This window comes from Pogoniulus pusillus, chromosome 7, assembly GCF_015220805.1.
Source record: "Pogoniulus pusillus isolate bPogPus1 chromosome 7, bPogPus1.pri, whole genome shotgun sequence".
NCBI classification, from domain to species: Eukaryota; Metazoa; Chordata; class Aves; order Piciformes; family Lybiidae; genus Pogoniulus; species Pogoniulus pusillus.
Genome location: NC_087270.1, coordinates 12,524,242 through 12,542,518, shown reverse-complemented (window position 1 = coordinate 12,542,518; position 18,277 = coordinate 12,524,242). Strand labels below are relative to the sequence as shown.

At 43.2% G+C, this 18,277-nt stretch overlaps 1 protein-coding gene across 2 annotated transcripts in view; it reads left to right on the top strand.

Annotated features, from left to right (window-relative positions):
• The first annotated feature begins 8,304 nt into the window (after nucleotides 1-8,304).
• PXDN (peroxidasin) overlaps nucleotides 8,305-18,277 on the top strand; it is a 96,171-nt gene continuing 86,198 nt past the window's right edge. For both annotated transcript variants that reach the window (XM_064145906.1, XM_064145908.1), the window contains exon 1: nucleotides 8,305-8,725. In XM_064145906.1, coding sequence (XP_064001976.1) covers nucleotides 8,508-8,725 — 218 coding nt within the window. In that variant the 5' untranslated portion in view covers nucleotides 8,305-8,507. The remainder of the gene's footprint in view (nucleotides 8,726-18,277) is intronic.

Genomic DNA, 18,277 nt, shown 5'->3' with positions numbered 1-18,277 from the left:
GACCATGATGACTAAAGTAGACCATTTCTGTCCCAGATTGTATCAGGCTGGTAAAGTTGCTAATGATTCGCCTTTTAGGCTTGTGAGGTATCTTGCCTATGCTAGTTATCTAGGCTCACTATTCTTAACAATATGGGCCTTTCCAAAGGGCCATGATGACAAAACAATAGAAATATTGGCTGGAGGGGATGTCTGAAGGCCTCTTGACCAGCTTCCTGCCTAGACAAGGACTATTGCCAGCACTATCTCATATCAGCCACAGCTTTGTCTAATTGAATTTTGAGAATCATTTAGAAAGAGGTTTCCCAGCACTTCCATCAAACTTGTGCCAGAGCCACACCAACATCCTGGTAAGCAATACTTTTACATAATATCCAATCTGAACTTTTCAATTCACAATTCATGACCATTGCACCTTGTTATATATAAATCATCTGCCATTGTAAAAAATTATTTTGCCTTACCAGCTTTTGTTCAAAGTGTCCTGGGTTGCTGTTGGATCACAAACTTGCACCCACTTTACCAGATGAAGCAAGCCCAGAACCTTCAGCCTGTGATCATAGGTCATGTACTCAAGATCACTGGATATTGTTGTGGTAGGCCTGATATGCCAAAATAGGCTTATACATGTCCTGGCTTGACCAGACATGTTTCTCAGCTCTCCCTCCTTCTGTTTTGGGGACAAGCAACTGGGGGAAAGAGGACAAAGAACCTGGAGCCATTGAGTCTAAGGACTCTGGCCTGCCCAGACCTGTTTTGCTCCTATGGTAAACAAGGTACACATGCTTAGCTTGTGCCTGCCTTGTGCAAGGCCTATGCTTTTCCCAAATTTGGGTAAAGCAAGCTTATGGTTTCACCTAATGTGGTCAAGCTTGGATAACTGCCATTCTGATTGGCTATTCTGTGTCCAAAGACCCATTAGTCTTAGGTTGTATTGATAAAAGGAATTGAGCAGGTAATGCAACATGCTCTGCTGTTGTACTCATGCTTGCATGACTGCTGTTGTCATTGCTTACTGCCTCAGTGTGTCCTGAATTGCCTGGAAACGCCACTGCCTTGAGTTTACCAGGAACAGGCTCTAAATGCCTTCACACAATTGGCCTCTGTAGCCAGCGTGACATCATGCTAAGACTGCACATTGCAAGACATCCTGCCTACACCTGGAAGTCTCCTGCCAAGACAGGAAGTCCAGAGGAGCCAAGAGACAAGGTCATAGATTGTCTGCCTCCTTTCCCCAGAAGCCTGGGAAGAATCAGAAGCCTCAATGTCTGAGAAGACAGAATTACCTGAAAGCATTTTGGGTACTGTCTGAAGCTGTAGCTAGCCCTGTGAGTCAGGAAATAGTATTTTGTCAGTAAATACTTAAAGCCTCTCGTAATTCACCAATTGCCTTCTGCCATAAGCAGAAAGGTGCTCCTTGAGTCCATCTAGTGGGCAAGCAGTATATTGACTGCAAGTGGTACATTGGCTGCAAGAACCTTCTCTTCCAGTTCAATTAATGTTTATATGTTTTTGCATGATATTTCTAGATCTAGTTATTCCTCTGTATAATGTTTCCATGACTGTGTAAAGAACCCATTATTATTAAAATTAGTGGGTGTGGTGGTGAGAGTTCTGAATAACAAAATTAACAAACAATATTAATTTTGGAAAAATATCATCTCTCATTAATTACCTCTCCATTACAGATGTCTTGGTGATTCTTTGGTTTCTCCTCATCCTCCCATGCACAGAATCTGATGTCTCCTCCCAGGCGGGACCTCACATGCATCAGATGAAGAGGAAAGAAGCTTCCCTTGATCTTCTGACACTGTTTCTCCTGATGTTATTCTTTTAAAATCAAGCACAGGAAACATTTGCACTGTTCTAGAGAGTTCAACACTGTCTGTAGGACCCTTCTTAGAATTTGGTATCCCATGGACAGGAGTGGATGGGGCTCTCTGGGACTCAGCAGCCAGGAGTGGGAAAACTGGAGGGGACTGGAGCAGCCCCAGCTTCAGACATTGAGCATCTCCTTGGTGTGGATTGGGATAAGACAAGGCTGGATCATGATTTTGATGTGTGAGCTAGTGTTGCAATCTGGCTTACTGATGGAACTGGGATTCACAGACACAGCTGTGGGGTGGCTGTGCTAGCCTGTGGGGATGGGTCTGAGTTTAGGCCAGGATGGAAATTGCAGTTAGCCTAAAAGTAGGTCTGCTTGCCCTTACAGGGAGTCCCAGCTTTCTCCACAGCAGCTGCTCCTTCCCAGGCTGATCTTGCATCCTACCAGCCAGGCTCCTGGATCAAGGTGCCCAGGATCCCGACAATATTCATCTGGGAAATGGGCACAGTCCTGCTGCCTTTGCCAGAGAAGGCACTGGGGTTTATGTCTGTAAAACACATGGTTGGGCAGCTCTGATCCTTGCTGAGGCCTCCAGGCACAGCTGTAGTACAAATAATAGCCTGGAATCTTTTCTGGGTGAGGTATTTCCTCAGTGTAGTCAAGGGATTAAACTAATAACACCCAATTTCCCGTTATGCTGATATTAAGGAAAATTACTCTGTGGGAAAACAGAAGGTGATTGGTTTGAGCACATTTTCCTTTGAGAAAGTGTCTTCAGGAGAGTTTTCTTATTTTCTTTTATCACTACAGGTCAACTCTTCCATTAGGTATGTCAGCTGGCTATTGAGGAAAACTTTTTTCTTACATTTTAAGTAGTTTTCCAAAGCAGGGCTGTATTTATTTATTTATTTTAAAATGTTAAGTTAAGGATTTTTTCTTAGTATATAGTTACAGAAAACAGGAGTACACAACCCAGGTTATCCTATTGTGTTGTTTACTTTTCAAGCCTGACTTCACTATCCAGTACAGGCTGGTAAGTGTTTTATCTACAGCTTGTTGCTTGTGACAGTTGTGTAGGATCAATAAGAAAACCCTAACAATATAGATACGGGCTTACTTAAGATGTGAAGAGTATCTTCCCTTGAACACATACAGTAGCACCAGGCAGCCTGGCTCAAGAGAGGATTCAGAGATCATTTGAAAGTCAAACATTTCCTTTTTTAACAGTTTATACAGAACCTGTTCCAATAATTTCTTAAGAAATTTTAAAATGCACGTTCAGGTGACCTGCAAGATGTGGGACCAATAAAGATGCCTTAGCACATTCCAGTGCTAGGTACACTCTTGTTTGAGATTGGAAGGAATCTTCTTTTCATAATCTAACTGGCAAAGGAGTAATTTCCCCCCGAAATGTTTATTATAGTCAGGAAAGGATAATGGCAGCTTATAAAGATATTAACATCCCTTTCCCAACTGACAGGAAAAAGGATGTGTGAGTCTGGCTTCCGTGAAGAGAATATCCTCAATCTCCTTTGCTGAGCTGACAGATATAAACACTTGAATGCTCACAGTCAGAAAAGAAGTTATATGACAGAATCGCAGATTAGTAGGGGGTGTAAGGGACCTCTAGAGATCATCTAGTCCAAACACCCAGCCTAAGGCAAGTTGTACAGGAACATGGCCAGGTGGGTTTTGAAAGTTTCCAGAAGAGAATCCACAACCTCTCCGAACAGCCTTTTTCAATGCTGCGGCACTCTCACAAGCAAGACATTTTTCCTTATGTTTAAGTGAAATCTGTGTTTAAGTTTGTGCCCATTGCCCCTTGTCTTACCACTGATCTTTACTCAAAAGAGCTCAGCCCCATTCTCTTGGTCTCCACCCTTTAGGTATTTACATGCACTGAGGAGATTCATTCTATTCCACAGGTTGAAGAGTCCCAAGTCTCTCAATTTCTCCTCACAGGAGAGATGCTCCACTTGCCTCACCTTTATGGCCTCCATTGGACTCTGCTGTAACTCCCTGTCCCACTTCACACACACACAGTATCACACAGTATCACACAGTATCACCAAGGTTGGAAGAGACCTCATAGATCATCAAGTCCAACCTTTTACCACAGAGCTCAAGGCTAGACCATGGCACCAAGTGCCACATCCAATCCTGCCTTGAACAGCTCCAGGGACAGTGACTCCACCACCTCCCCGGGCAGCCCATTCCAGTGCCCAATGACTCTCTCAGTGAAGAACTTTCTCCTCACCTCGAGCCTAAATTTCCCCTGGCACAGACTGAGGCTGTGTCCTCTCATTCTGGCACTGGCCACCTGAGAGAAGAGAGCAACCTCCTCCTGGCCACAACCACCCCTCAGGTAGTTGTAGACAGCAATAAGGTCACCCCTGAGCCTCCTCTTCTCCAGGCTAAACAATCCCAGCTCCCTCAGCCTCTCCTCATAGGGCTGTGCTCAAGGCCTCTCACCAGCCTCGTCGCCCTTCTCTGGACACGCTCAAGCATCTCAATGTCCCTTCTAAACTGGGGGGCCCAGAACTGAACACAGTACTCAAGGTGTGGTCTAACCAGTGCAGAGTACAGGGGCAGAATGACCTCCCTGCTCCTGCTGACCACACCCTTCCTGATGCAGGCCAGGATGCCACTGGCTCTCTTGGCCACCTGGGCACACTGCTGGCTCATGTTCAGGTGGGTATCGATCAGCATCCCCAGATCCCTCTCTGTCTGGCTGCTCTCCAGCCACTCTGACCCCAGCCTGTATCTCTGCATGGGGTTGTTGCGGCCAAAGTGCAGCACCCACACTTGGAGCTATTGAACCCCATCCCATTGGACTCTGCCCATCTGTCCAGGTGGTCAAGGTCCCGCTGCAGAGCCCTTCTGCCCTCCAACCCAGCCACATCTGCCCCCAGCTTGATGTCATCTGCAAACTTGCTGATGACTGACTCGACACTTGAACTAGGGAGCTGAGGACTGGACCTAGTACTCCAGGTGTGGCCTCACCAGGGCACAGCAGTTTGGGAGAAGAACCTCTTTTGACTTGCTGGCCACACTCAGGGATACCTTTTGCCTTCTTTGCCACCAGGGGAAAGGTATATTGCCTGTGATTGATCTGACTAGGAAGAAAAATTATGTATTTCAAGAACCATGTATCTGAGTATCGCATAAACTTTCCTGGGTAGTTGAGAAAAACTTATGAGTATGCTTTTTTGCATCTAAGTAACTGATTAGGCTGATAACCTGAATTTAGCGTACTTGCTGTCACACTGTTCAGCTACCCTATGACAATCAATGAGTATGTGTGACAGAAATAAAAGGTAAGATTATAGGCTTTCAAAATCAGTTTGAGCTATTCTTCTGCCTTAAAAAAAATCAGATGTGTTTAAGCTTTTAGGTTCCTGTGTTGGTATATTATAATTAAAACACTTTAAATATATATATTTATGGTGACTTTTTATTGATTATTTTGATAACTTTCTCCTCTTAACTGTTACTGTTAACCAAAATGGTCCTCTATAATTCACTAGGTCAACGATTCTGTGTCTGCCAAAGTCAATGCAAAATGTTTCCCTTATCAGGTACCTGAAGATTTAATGCTTTGACATACTGAAATGTCCTGAATGCCTCATTTTGTATCCAGAGACAGAATGCTAACATGGAGAAATCAATGAGGATTTGATGTTTTCTTTCTTACATCTGAAATTTTAGAAAACCAAAAAATAAAAAGTATTAACAATTTGTTATTTTAGAAATGTATTTCTCTTCAGCAAAGCAAAGGCTGTAGCACTGATTTACTAGTATGGAATAAAACCAGCAAGTGGCAGTATTTGACAAAAATCTGAGAGGTAAGTAGGAAACTTTTAGAAGCAAATGGAGATATATGCTATATCTAACTATAAGGAGAACAGTTCTCCTAGCATTCAGAAAGAGAGATACCTTGCTTCCAGCATAAATATGTTATTTTTTTGTTAACTCAGCCCCTCAACTACAGAAATTAGAAGCAGAAATTCCCCATGGACATTTATATGCAGAGTCAATAAAAATGACCCCTAAGCCCTCTTTTATGAAAACTGGCTAAGAATATAAAAATATATCAAAACAATTTGAAGTCTTAGTTATCAGAAAACTTTTCTGCCACCGATTTATAATAGCATAGAATGAATATTTAAATTATAGAATAGTTTAGATTGAAAAGACCTTTGTGATCGAGTCCAACCATAAATCAAACACCTCATACTTTATCAGAGTCCACAGGGTATGAAAAAAAAGTCTATTTTAAAAGAGGCATCAATCTATTAACCAAGAGCCTGGTGGTTACATGTAATTTAAATGGCAAGAATGCCATGTACCATGTTAAGGCTAATTAATGAAATATCTATGTCCTTTTTTCTATCACTCTCAGAATTACAAATGTATAGTGCAGATACTTCCAACACACAGCACAACAGTCTAGCAAGTCTTCAAATGCCCCCAAACTTTTCAGAGTAACTTTTATTTCCTATAGAAAACTATCAGGTTTGACTACATACTTTATTTCTAAAATAAATTGCCATAAAGCACTGAAATGCCACAAAATAAACAGTCATCATATTTTCTTAAATGCTATCAGCCTTTCAGTTGAGTGATATCTCTGTATGACTATGTGTGACTATCTAACCTCAGATGTTCTGCTGTTCCTAGCAGGGGTGCTGCAGGAAGACAGATTTACAACCACCAAGATGCTCTAATGTGAGTGGCATTTCCGGGATGAAAAATTGCTTGTGCCAACACTTGCACTTTGTAGGTCACAAGTGCCTGAGCTTTTCCTGGACCGGGAAGCAAAGTTAGTTTTCAGATTAAGCCATACAGAAGTCCCAATGCTGATTACAAATGCAGAGGTGAAAAACATAGCAGCCACTTGCAGAACTGACATTGATATGATGACTGTTTTTGAATTGTTTCTTCTGTAAACTCTCTTCTACTTCAGGCTGCTGTCCTCTACTGCAAAACAGCTGCTGTGTAGGCACGTGAGTTACCGAGCAGCTTTATGTGTTGAAATAGCAGATTAAGCTCAGCTCTGCAACAGTATTTACAAATGTACCTAATTTAGAAGTATAGCAAAATGGTAAGAGTATTACAGGAATCTCTGTCTACTCTAGAAACTCAGTGATGACACTACTGATGGCAGCATGGTAAACCTTCCCCATATCCAGACACAGACTTAAGCCTGCAGTTTGTCTGCCTCCCGTTCACTAGGAGGTGGAGGTAAATGTTACAGGATCTGGGACTCCTTAAAACAAAAGAAAACAAACAAAAAGCCTTCTAATATTCTGTTAGTCAAGTCTTTGTTAAGATACAAAGTCATGTTTTGCTTTAGAGGAGAGAGTAGCTCAAGAAACATGTAGTCTAATAGTACTTCTGCAGGCAGCCACACATCTGCATATTTTGATTCTGGGTCCAGCACTTGTGGCATATTTCCTACATGAGATGTTTGCTAAGAAAAACCCAAAATTCATTGGCTGACTTCTGTGCTAAACCCAACTTTTCACAGTGGAATTCAGAGGATTACTAGTAGTTAACGTGGCAGCCAAGAATGGCCTCTGGTTTATTCCTTGAAGGCATCCAGGCAACCCTGCAGAAGTGACATGGTTTATTTCTAGGGTGGAATTAGGATGCTGGCACCCATTGTTTTTTAAGAGAACATGTTGTTACACATAATGTGTTAGGTGTGGTCACTGCCATTGTCACCATAAAAATGACAATGTTTTCATCTGGGATAATCATAGCATGAAGAGGGCTGGACTTGACATCCCATAAGAATGACAACACATCTGGGGCAACATTAGAAATCTCGAAGGTAATCTAGCTTTGTTCTTTCATGCAAAATCTGTGTTGAGAAAGTGTTAAGATCACAGCAGCTAAGGCCGCAACCATTACTGTTCTAAGTACAGTCATATTCTGGTGATTTCTGTACACCCTCTTGACAGTGTACAAACACAGAACTGTCAGCTGGACACAACTCAGAGAAAATCCAATGGATTTTCCTAGTTTAGCAGTAAAAGTTGAAGCACTAAGAAGGTGTAGTCCAAGTGCTATGTATGTCTTCCAGTTTCCCTTTTCTTTCCCCCCTCATCTTTTCTCTTTGCTTTCTGTTCTCCTTCCCCTCTTTTTTCCCTTCTCTTTCCTTTTCATCCCCCCCTTCCCCCTCCCCGCCCCGTTTCTTCCCTTTCCCCCCTTCTTTCCGTTTTGTTTTGTTTTGTTTTGTTTTGTTTTGTTTCCTCTTCCCTTTTTCTCTCCATTCATTTTACCTGCCCAACTCCTCTCCCTTCCACTCATTTCCCCTTCCGTTCCCTTTCCTCCCGAGGCGCCCACGCCTGTTCGTCTCAGAGGGTCCCTGCACCCTTCTCCCTTCCCGGGGATGAAGGAGACAGCCGAGGAACAGCAGTAGCCGCCGGGCTGACGCCGGAGCCCAGACTCCACTCCGCGGTCGCTGGGATGCGAGAAGCCCCGTAAAGGCACCGGCCACACGTCCTGGCCCATCCCTCAGCGGCCGGGGCGGGCCCATCTCCGTCCCCTCCTCCAGTTTGCGCTGCGGGGTCGGGATTACCCCGCCGCCGATCAGAGCGGCGGCTGCGGCCGGGGAGTGAAGCGGGAGCGTCGCAGAGCTGCCAGATCCGTTTTCCTCCTCCTCCTGCCCCGCAGCATGGCCCGGCGCGACGCGGGGACCGCCCCCGGCCTCTGCCTCCTGCTGCTGCTGTTCCTCGGCAGCCAGAGGCTTGGCCCCGCCGCCGCGCAGCCCCCGCCGCCTCAGCGCGGGAGCGTGTGGTGCCCCAGCCGCTGCCTTTGCTTCCGCACCACCGTGCGCTGCATGCATCTGATGCTGGAAAGCGTCCCCGCCGTGTCCCCCCAGACCACCATCCTGTGAGTAGCCCCTGTCGGGCAGGGAGAATGGGCGGAGGGCAGAAGAGGGGATGTACCTGGAGTGGGAAGCACTTTGGGTGGCAGTGAAGCCTCAGCCCTTTGTTTGCGGTCGAGGGAGGGGTGTGGGGGGTGTTGCACCCGCTGGTGACTGGGCGGACCGGGGCTACTGCGCCTCAGTGGGGATGGGCTCGCCGCCTCCTACCCGGGCTGAGCTGCCCGTTGGGCCCCGGCTCTGGTCTGCCCCGAGTGGTGGTGCCTGGGTTTGGCGGTGCTCCGATGTGCTCCTGCTCGGCTGCGGCAGCGCCGGAGGCGGGCGGAGTCTGGCCCGTACCCCAGCGTTTCGAGGGGCGCTTGGATGGGGATATTCTGGTCAACATGCGGGCATTGTGTCTCCACCGTAGTCGTGCCTAGGAGGATTTTGCCGCTTCCTTAAATAGCCTGCTTAAAAGCGAATGGAGTTGGCAGGACGATCGTCAGGCATGTGTGTGTAGCACTTTGTGTTTAGTGCAAAGACATACGTGGTAGGGGATGTGAGAGCAAACTGGGGCCCCAGACCCTGGGTTGACTGGAAACGAGCTCGGTTCAAGTTCCTGCAGAGACTTGTGGACGTTATGCCCCAGCATGGTAGGGGTTGGAAAAGACCTCTGAAGATCGTCTAGTCCAGCCTCCTGCTAGAGCAAGATCACTTAAGAGCAAGTCACACAGGAACACATCTAGGCGGGTTTTAAATGCCTCCAGAAATGGAGACTCCTCTCTGGCCAGCCTGTTCCAGTGCTCTGCCACCCTCACGGTGAAGAACTTTTTCACATTTACGTGGAACTTGCAGTGTTCCAGTGCGTGTCCGCTGCCCCTGCCCTGTCGCGGGACACCGCTGAGCAGAGCCTGGCTCCATCCTCCTGACACTCGCTCTTTAGAGATTTAAGTTTTTAAATTAGAATCACAGAATCATAAAACGCATCGGGTTGGAAGAGACCCTTAGAAGTCATCTTATTCAAGATTAAGGCACTAATATGTCAGCTGGAGTGTCCAGCAATTTCCTCTGTAGGGTCTGGTCACTCTTTTGAGTGGGATAGTGTTGGTAATAAAATTCAGTACATTTAATTCATGTTGATTTTTTTGAAACAGTTATCTTCCCAGCTTTATTTGCCTGTGTAAATGCAAGATTCTAAATAACTATCCCGCGGTATTCTGCTTCGGGGCTTACTGTGAGGAATGCATTTGTTCCACTGGCCCGGTTGAATGTTGCTTGGGCAGCCCTGGCACCAGCCCTGTCTTTCCCTTACACACGTGCAGCCGTGGAAGCTGAACAGAGCTCGGCCCTGGGAATTTTCTGCGGGGCCTCCTGTAGTAAATCGATTTGTGACTTTGTCAGGTATTTTCGAAAGGGATTTCTAAAGCCTTGGTGTGTTTCAGCTTCCAAATGTTATTTAATGTGAAGAGTACAGTCATTTACCATTAACTGAGTCCCTCTTAGACAAGAAGTGCAGCCTTCTGGTGGATAGGATTAGCCCTGCTGTACTTGTAAACCTTTCAGGGAACAATGCAGGAAGTGGGTGGTTAATGTTTCTTACATTTGAAACAAAGTACATTTACAGAACACCTTTTGCCTTGGGATTACAGGAACCTGCGTAGAGCTAGTTGTGTGAATCATCTGAACGGTGAAAAATGACAGAAAGAGAAACCCTTTGGAGTATGAAGTCAAGTCTTAATGTCTTGGCTTTGTGTTAGAGGTAGAAGGGCCTGCAAAGAGCAGAAAGTATTAAATTAAACCCTAGCCGGGGTGGAGATCCTTTTTGGTGAGTGTTTATAATCTTGCAGTGAGCCAGAGGAGAATGTATGCACAATGCCAGCATTTATGCTCATCTGTTCCTGCTACTGTATCAAATTGTCTGCTGTTTGGTTTATCATCCTGGTACAGTGCAAGCTACACTGCAGCAGAAGTAGGCGGGGGGGAGGGGGAGGGAGGGGAAGTTAAAAACGTTTTTGCAGTTTGACAAAGAACAGTAATTCTCAAAATAAGCCTGTGGATGACCAGCATTCTTCCAAACATAGTGGTGGCCTTACTTGTCATCTGGTAATAGCTATGCTCCTTTTATCACCAATTGTCTCTAGGGGATTGAAAACAGCCAGGCAGTATGGATCCCAGGGACAAACAACGGTACGATATATTTAGTAATCAGAAGTTTGAAGGTACCACTTATCCTATATGAATTCCCTACCTTTAGCTGCAGGATGTACTTTCAGTGTAATTATTATGTCTGAGGTACATATTGGATTACCAGATGATTTACTTCTCATTTTTACCTTACTGGTATGGAGACCTGCAGGTCTACACAGCAGTGTTGAGCTTCATGGAGGTAGTCCATCACTCACAGGAGGTTTTCTACACTCTAAAATAATTTATTTTTTAAGCCTGAAAACAAGCAGCAGTTATTTCATATCTGGTTTGACTCTCACAGTTTGTCTTTCCTGTGGAGGCTGGCTATTAAATGTATTTTCTTTAGTAGTAGTGTTGATAGCTAGATAATTAAAAACAATGAATTAATTTCAATGGAAATATCTACTTACAAAATCCTGCAGTGTGTTGGTTGTGGGTTGAGTCTGTTTTTGCTGGCATCAGTAAATTCCACATTCTTGTCTGTTTTATTTCTTCTTAGGACAGAGATTGACCAAGGAAAGTACTTTTGTAGGAAACCATCATTGCTAAGTTTTTACTCATTTGTTAAGTGTGTAGCTGTTCTTTGCTGAGCGCAGGTTCTGAAATCTGTCCCACTTTGGAAGCTGTGTTGACTTTGCTCTGCTTCACATATAATTTGTTATATGGAGTAAAGCAGCATAGGGTCCAGACCAACAGTGCAGCCAAATGTTTTTCCCCACATATCAAAAAAAAGTCTATTCCTAATCTCAGTCTCTTTTTTGAAAACTGTTCATAACATTACTGGTTGCTGACCTTGCCAGTGCTACTTCTGGCTGTACATTTTCTCACTCTCCTGCTTTCCCCACCTTCTGGCACTTTCCCCTGCCCTGCTGCAGGCTGGGATCCATGGCTTAGATTTTGGAGGGTGGATTCTGCCAGGATCGAAAGTGCTCATACAGCCTTATATGAGCACGTGGTTTCACTCAAAATGAGATTATTGCCCAGACTCTTGGTAGGACTAGGGCCAGCATCCCCGTCAGCAGATCCTGTGCTGTCTTCCCTTAAGAATGGAGACCCACCTCCAAAGTGGTTTGCAAAACCACTTCATGCCTTAAGTACAGTCCTGGAAGTTTCCTTTCATCTCTGACTAAATATAGAGTGCTCATGTATTCATGGAAATTGCTGAACGTATCACAGTATCATCAAGGTTGGAAGAGACCTCATAGATCATCAAGTCCAACCTTTTACCACAGAGCTCAAGGCTAGACCATGGCACCAAGTGCCACGTCCAATCCTGCCTTGAACAGCTCCAGGGATGGCGACTCCACCACCTTCCTGGGCAGCCCATTCCAGTGTCCAATGACTCTATCAGTGAAGAACTTTCTCCTCACCTCGAGCCTAAATTTCCCCTGGCGCAGCCTGAGGCTGTGTCCTCTCATTCTGGCACTGGCCACCTGAGAGAAGAGAGCAACCTCCTCCTGGCCACAACCACCCCTCAGGTAGTTGTAGACAGCAATAAGGTCACCCCTGAGCCTCCTCTTCTCCAGGCTAAACAATCCCAGCTCCCTCAGCCTCTCCTCATAGGGCTGTGCTCAAGGCCTCTCCCCAGCCTCGTCGCCCTTCTCTGGACACGCTCAAGCATCTCAATGTCCCTTCTAAACTGGGGGGCCCAGAACTGAACACAGTACTCAAGGTGTGGTCTAACCAGTGCAGAGTACAGGGGCAGAATGACCTCCCTGCTCCTGCTGACCACACCCTTCCTGATGCAGGCCAGGATGCCACTGGCTCTCTTGGCCACCTGGGCACACTGCTGGCTCATGTTCAGGCGGGTATCAATCAGCACCCCCAGATCTCTCTCTGTCTGGCTGCTCTCCAGCCACTCCGACCCCAGCCTGTATCTCTGCATAGGGTTGCTGTGGCCAAAGTGCAGCACCCTGCACTTGGAGCTATTGAACCCCATCCCATTGGACTCTGCCCATCTGTCCAGGCGGTCAAGGTTCCGCTGCAGAGCCCTTCTGCCCTCCAACTCAGTCACATCTGCCCCCAGCTTGGTGTCATCTGCAAACGTGCTGATGACTGACTCGATGCCCTCATCCAGATCATCTATGAAGACTGAAATGGTTGAGGAATGTAAAATTCTAGATACAGGACTACTGATGTCTTCTCTTCCCTGAACTGCATCCTGCCTTTCATTTATTTAGGGGATTTTTGTATTCTGCAGCCATTTCTAATTCACCTTGTTTGTGATTCTGACAGAGGTTGTTTGAGTATTGATGCAGTGTGTTGCTATTTGTATCTTGCCTAAAGATGACCAAACTCCAAACTTGTCTCCAGGACTGGTGACACACACTCAGACCAATACTAACATTTGTTCAGAGCTTTTCTTGGCAGCACCTGGATGCTCTCTGTTTTGTTTTGTTTTGTTTTTCCTAACAAGCTGTACAAGCATAGTTGACTTCACTGCAGTTGAATCTCAAAGACTGAGTAAGGATAGAAACAAGTGTTCTGTTTTAAGCAGAAAAACTAAAAATTGGTTAGGTTACTGTGCATACCTATGTATTTATTTGTTTCTAGTTTGTCAAATACTCATCCAAAGGGAAAGGAGAAAGAATTAGCTGTTTAATTCTGTGCTGACTTTCTTGACAGAAAAAAAATATATTTTATATATGTGTATTTTTTTTCATGTCTCTATGAGAATTTTTGTGGAATATGATGTTTGCTTACTATGCCAGTAAGAAGCATTACTGGTGCTTTTCAAGAGCATTTATTTTAATATCATTAAACACACACATACCCCCTACTCCCCAAAAAAACAACCAACCAAACAAAAAAATCAATGGTATAAGTGACACATCTGTTTAGAGTGTACATGAATTGCTAACAAGAGAAGGGTAATGGAAACATAATGGCATTTTGCATTTCACTTTTGATTTGTGATAACATTATGGCTCTTAACAGAGGCATTTAGGGAACAGAAGTGGGTGATACATATAAATTCTGTCAAAGCAGGAGTCTCTGGGCTAACATAGCAGGAGGATACATGCTATGTGCAGATCTGCTGCTTGTGAAGGATGCGTTACCAGTCAGCAAACCACCAGCTCATTGTCATCTGAAAAATGCAGGATCCAATTATATCTTTGAAACCCTTCAAGAAAACTTCCAGTAGATTAAGCAGTTAAGACAGCAAATAAATACATCTTGACACTGTGAAGGGCACAGGATTTTAGTGTGCAGTCTGGACTAAGTAAACTCCACTGCTGAGCATTGGTTTACATATCAGAGGCAGCTGAGACATGACATTGATGTAAGATTTTAGTTAAGGCATAGAGATTTGTATGTAGCAACTGTTCAAAAAAGAACAGATGCTGATGGTTTACTTGAAGTGGGAGTAACTGAATCTCACAGCTGAGCAGCAGACTGTGTTAGATGGCAGTGATGTTTTGCTTGAATTGCCCAAAGCAAGGGCGAAAGCATAAGATTATTTCAATAAAAATTATCTTAAGTCATCCTTCATGGAAATTTGATGACCAGAATTCAATTTGAGATTAAACTACCTACATTTAGGTCTATATACACAGGAGTCTACAGCCACATTTGAAGTTTAAGTGATACTCACTCCCAGTGAGTATCAGTTTAGCCAATACTGCCTGGAGCAGGACTCAGCTCACCTAAAAGGAGACACAGGACTTGGTTCATTGCCTAACTATGGTATCTAGCACCATTTGAATTCCCTTGAGAAAATACTCCCACTGGGCCTGTTTTATGCCTGCTTGCTCCCAACAAATGTCTCAGATAACCTAGGACATCTAAGTCGGCAGAAGGCACCACTGTTAAGACAACTGAATGAGGCTGCTACTCTTTGGGCACTTTATTCATTCTCCAGCATCAGTGTGTTGACTTGTATTTCTGTTGACAATAACAGGAGTTTAAACATTGGTCTGTGAATGTTGATATTTATGCACCTAAACAAAAGCTTACAATATTTTTTTCAGAAGATAGCCTTTCTGTGATATTTTCAAGAGAAAGAGACTACTTGCAAAAATCAAGCTAAGGAGTTACACACAGTGCAGAAAGTGACTGCTAATTCTTGCTACCCGAGACTGTTTCTCTTGAGTACTAACGAATTAAATGGATACTGCAAAAGATAACCAAACCTCCCTAGCAAGGCAATCATGCAGGGTGTGTAGGATGTGAACCCTGCTAAATACCGTTCCCAGGCAATCTGTCTGCTGCTGATGGAAAGAGCCAGGACCAAGGCATGAATGTATTAAAGAGACATTTGCAGAGCTTGCAGAATGTTCTTGGTTGTTATCAATGGGCAGAAGGACCACAACATTGGTACACTGTTTGGCATTTACTGGGAGACATTAGGCAAATCTTCTGAGAGATGCAGCAGAAGGGACAAATGAGTTTCTGTTTCAAGTCGCTAGATGTACTAGAGGGGAAGGTTTTTTGTCATCTCAGCAACAACTTCAGCCTCATTTTTTTTTTTTTTTTTGAGTAATGGCTAAATATGTGGAGCAAAATCATACTCATCATTTCCTGCAAATATCTTACTGTGTATTTAACACATTGTCACCAAGGGAATACACTGTCTTATATTACAGTTAATAAATATAACATTTCTGTTGTTTTGGTTTTTTTCTAAGATGTATTCATGATCTGTAAACACTTAACATTTGAGTGTTGAAATGCTAAATATGTATTTATTTACAGAAGGATGTCTATAGTGAGTAAAAACTAAAGATCTGTTTGACCTAATATCTGTTCTTTGAGAGTGACTGAAAGAGCAGTTTATAAACAGCTAGACAGCATAAAGCAGCATTAAAGATTTTTTTCTGAACTAATTACTATTTCCATATTATGTGTAAATCTTAATGGCTTTTTCATCCACAAATTGTTTAATTTCTTCTTTTCAACTAATTCAGCCTTTACACTGTCAATTTTTTGATGACTGGGAGTACTACACAAACTGCGTGGTGCAAATTGCTCTTTTCTTTTGCTCGAAGCCTGCAAGTTGCTAATTTCACTTGATGTTCCCCATGTTATCTGTGGGAAGAGACAGTGAATACTTGATCCCTCTCTATTGTCTTGATAGCAGCCATGAATTTGTGACCTTTGATCCTAAGAGCCTTCATTCCTATTTTTTTGATGTTAAGGAGCCTTCTCACTGAAAGAATAATATTCTTAAGGTCTTGTCATCTGAATTGCTCCTTCCCCATCCTGCTGTGTTTTGAGGTGTGGGAATGACATATATAGATGGGCAGATCTGGTATGTGGGCAGCATTAGGGGCACCTCTGGTGTTGTTTCCTATTCTTTTCATAAGAATTCTCAACATCGTATTTCTTTCTCTTCAGCTGTTGCTTTCATTAAATTATCACAGGTAGCTTAAGGTCTTCTCCATAAGTAGTAATGATCAGTTCTAGGCCCACTATTTTACTTGGAAAGTTTGGTTTTCTCCATATGCCTTACTTTATGTTAATATGGATTAGAGATACATTTTGATAGCCATTTGTGGACTGTTGACAGGTCTTTTTGCTGTTCTTCCTGGTCAGGCTTTGTTAAAAATAAATCAGTATAAGGAAATCTTTATTCTCTCTGTTTTTATTTGCTCTCTTGCCTATGAGTAAATTGAACAATGAAGAACCCATCACAGCTCTCTGAAAGTGCTGGTGACTTTCCACCACTATGAAAAATTGCCATTTACTACCAACATCTCTTTACATGTTCATCTGAACTGTGTGGGATATTTGCTCACTAGCTGTTTCAAAAAGATTGTCTTCCAGTTCATAACACTGTCAGAACTTAGAATATTTTTTTTCTACTGAAACGTTTTAGAAAGCCATAAATCAGTGGGTTGCTTCATATTGTTGTCTAGGTCCCCACTTCAAAGTCACAGTTATAAACCTTTTTCTGTCTTCCTGATTCTGCTAACACCTTCAAGTGCCTCTCCTAGTACTCAGTTTTTCCAAATAACATCAAAATTAAAAGTGACAAGTTCAATCAAATTTCATCATTAGGGAATTTAAGGGCATGAAAGACACTGAATAAGAACCTTTTGAGTAGCAGAGACAAACAAGGGATTACTCACTGGAAAGATTAAGAAATGGATACTTGGATGTGAGTAAATGTACTCTTTCTCTTCTACTTCCCAAAGAAAGTTGGTGAAAAAATAACAAGGAAGTGCCTGTTCCTTACATCATCAGAAGGTTCTGGATCTGTGGCACAAGGAGAGGGGTGATTGTCTTGTCTGACATTGTAGTAAACACATGCCTAAGAGAAAAGTATGACTAATAAATTTTCCAGCCTCCCCCATTTTTCTGAGTAGCTCTTAGTGATTTCTTTCCCAGGTCAGGTCAATGCTCATTAGGAAATGAGATGGGTATGTCATTAACCAGTGGAAAACTGGGGCATTTAGATATTAAATAAATATCAGGGTGCCCAGGTGTACTTATGGATTGGCTTGTAAGTGAACTAAGTTTAAATTAAAAGATTAGGGAAAAGAAAAAAACCTACAAAGTATAGCCAGTAAATAAGAGCTCAGGGTAAATACAGAAGGAAGCTGTGGAAAGAATACACCATAATGCAGTAGAAGAAATTGCTATGGTAATGTGAAAAAAATCACAGACAACTGTTCAAAAATAATAAATTGAGAAGAGAAATAGTGCATCATGTGTAAAATTGCATAATAATTTATTCTTTTTTAGCTAAAACTGTGCTTTTACAGGAATAGTTGGCGGTGTCTATTGGGTAAAATGTAAATGCTAGATAAATGTTTTCAGGCCACCATTGTGTTTTGAGCACAGAAAAAAAACAAATTGTAAATTTTCACCCATCTTGATTCACTTCTCCAAATGGTACAGTTTCAATTCTTTCTTTTTTGACTGAAATTTCTGAGACATTCAATGCTTATTGTAGTATATTTGCAGAACTTTTACCAAATTAATATATTATTTTATGGTTGAATATTTGGTGCACTCAAGATCTCATTTCACAAATGTGAGCTTGTGCTTTGTATACATGAGCAGTCCCCAGGCTTCTGATTCTTGGCTTGGACATTTGCTGAGTCTCTTTCTAGCAAGCCAAAGTGTTTACAGCCTTATAGGCTAAGACTTCACTTAGTGAAAAGGTCCATTTATAAAGCTGACATTTAAAATCTATATCACACAAGTTAAATATTTATAGTTGCTTGTCTTCCTAGAGAAGTTTATGTATAAAAAAAGGTAACTATTTTAAAAACTTGTGTGTGTCTGTATTTAGATATATATAAATAGAGAGGGCCTGGTAGGGGATGTGGTGGTTGGAGGCTGCCTGGGGTCCAGTGACCATGAAATTATAGAGTTTTCAATACATGGAGAAACCAGGAGGGGCATCAACAGAACCTCCACACTGGAGTTCTGAAGGGCAGACTTCA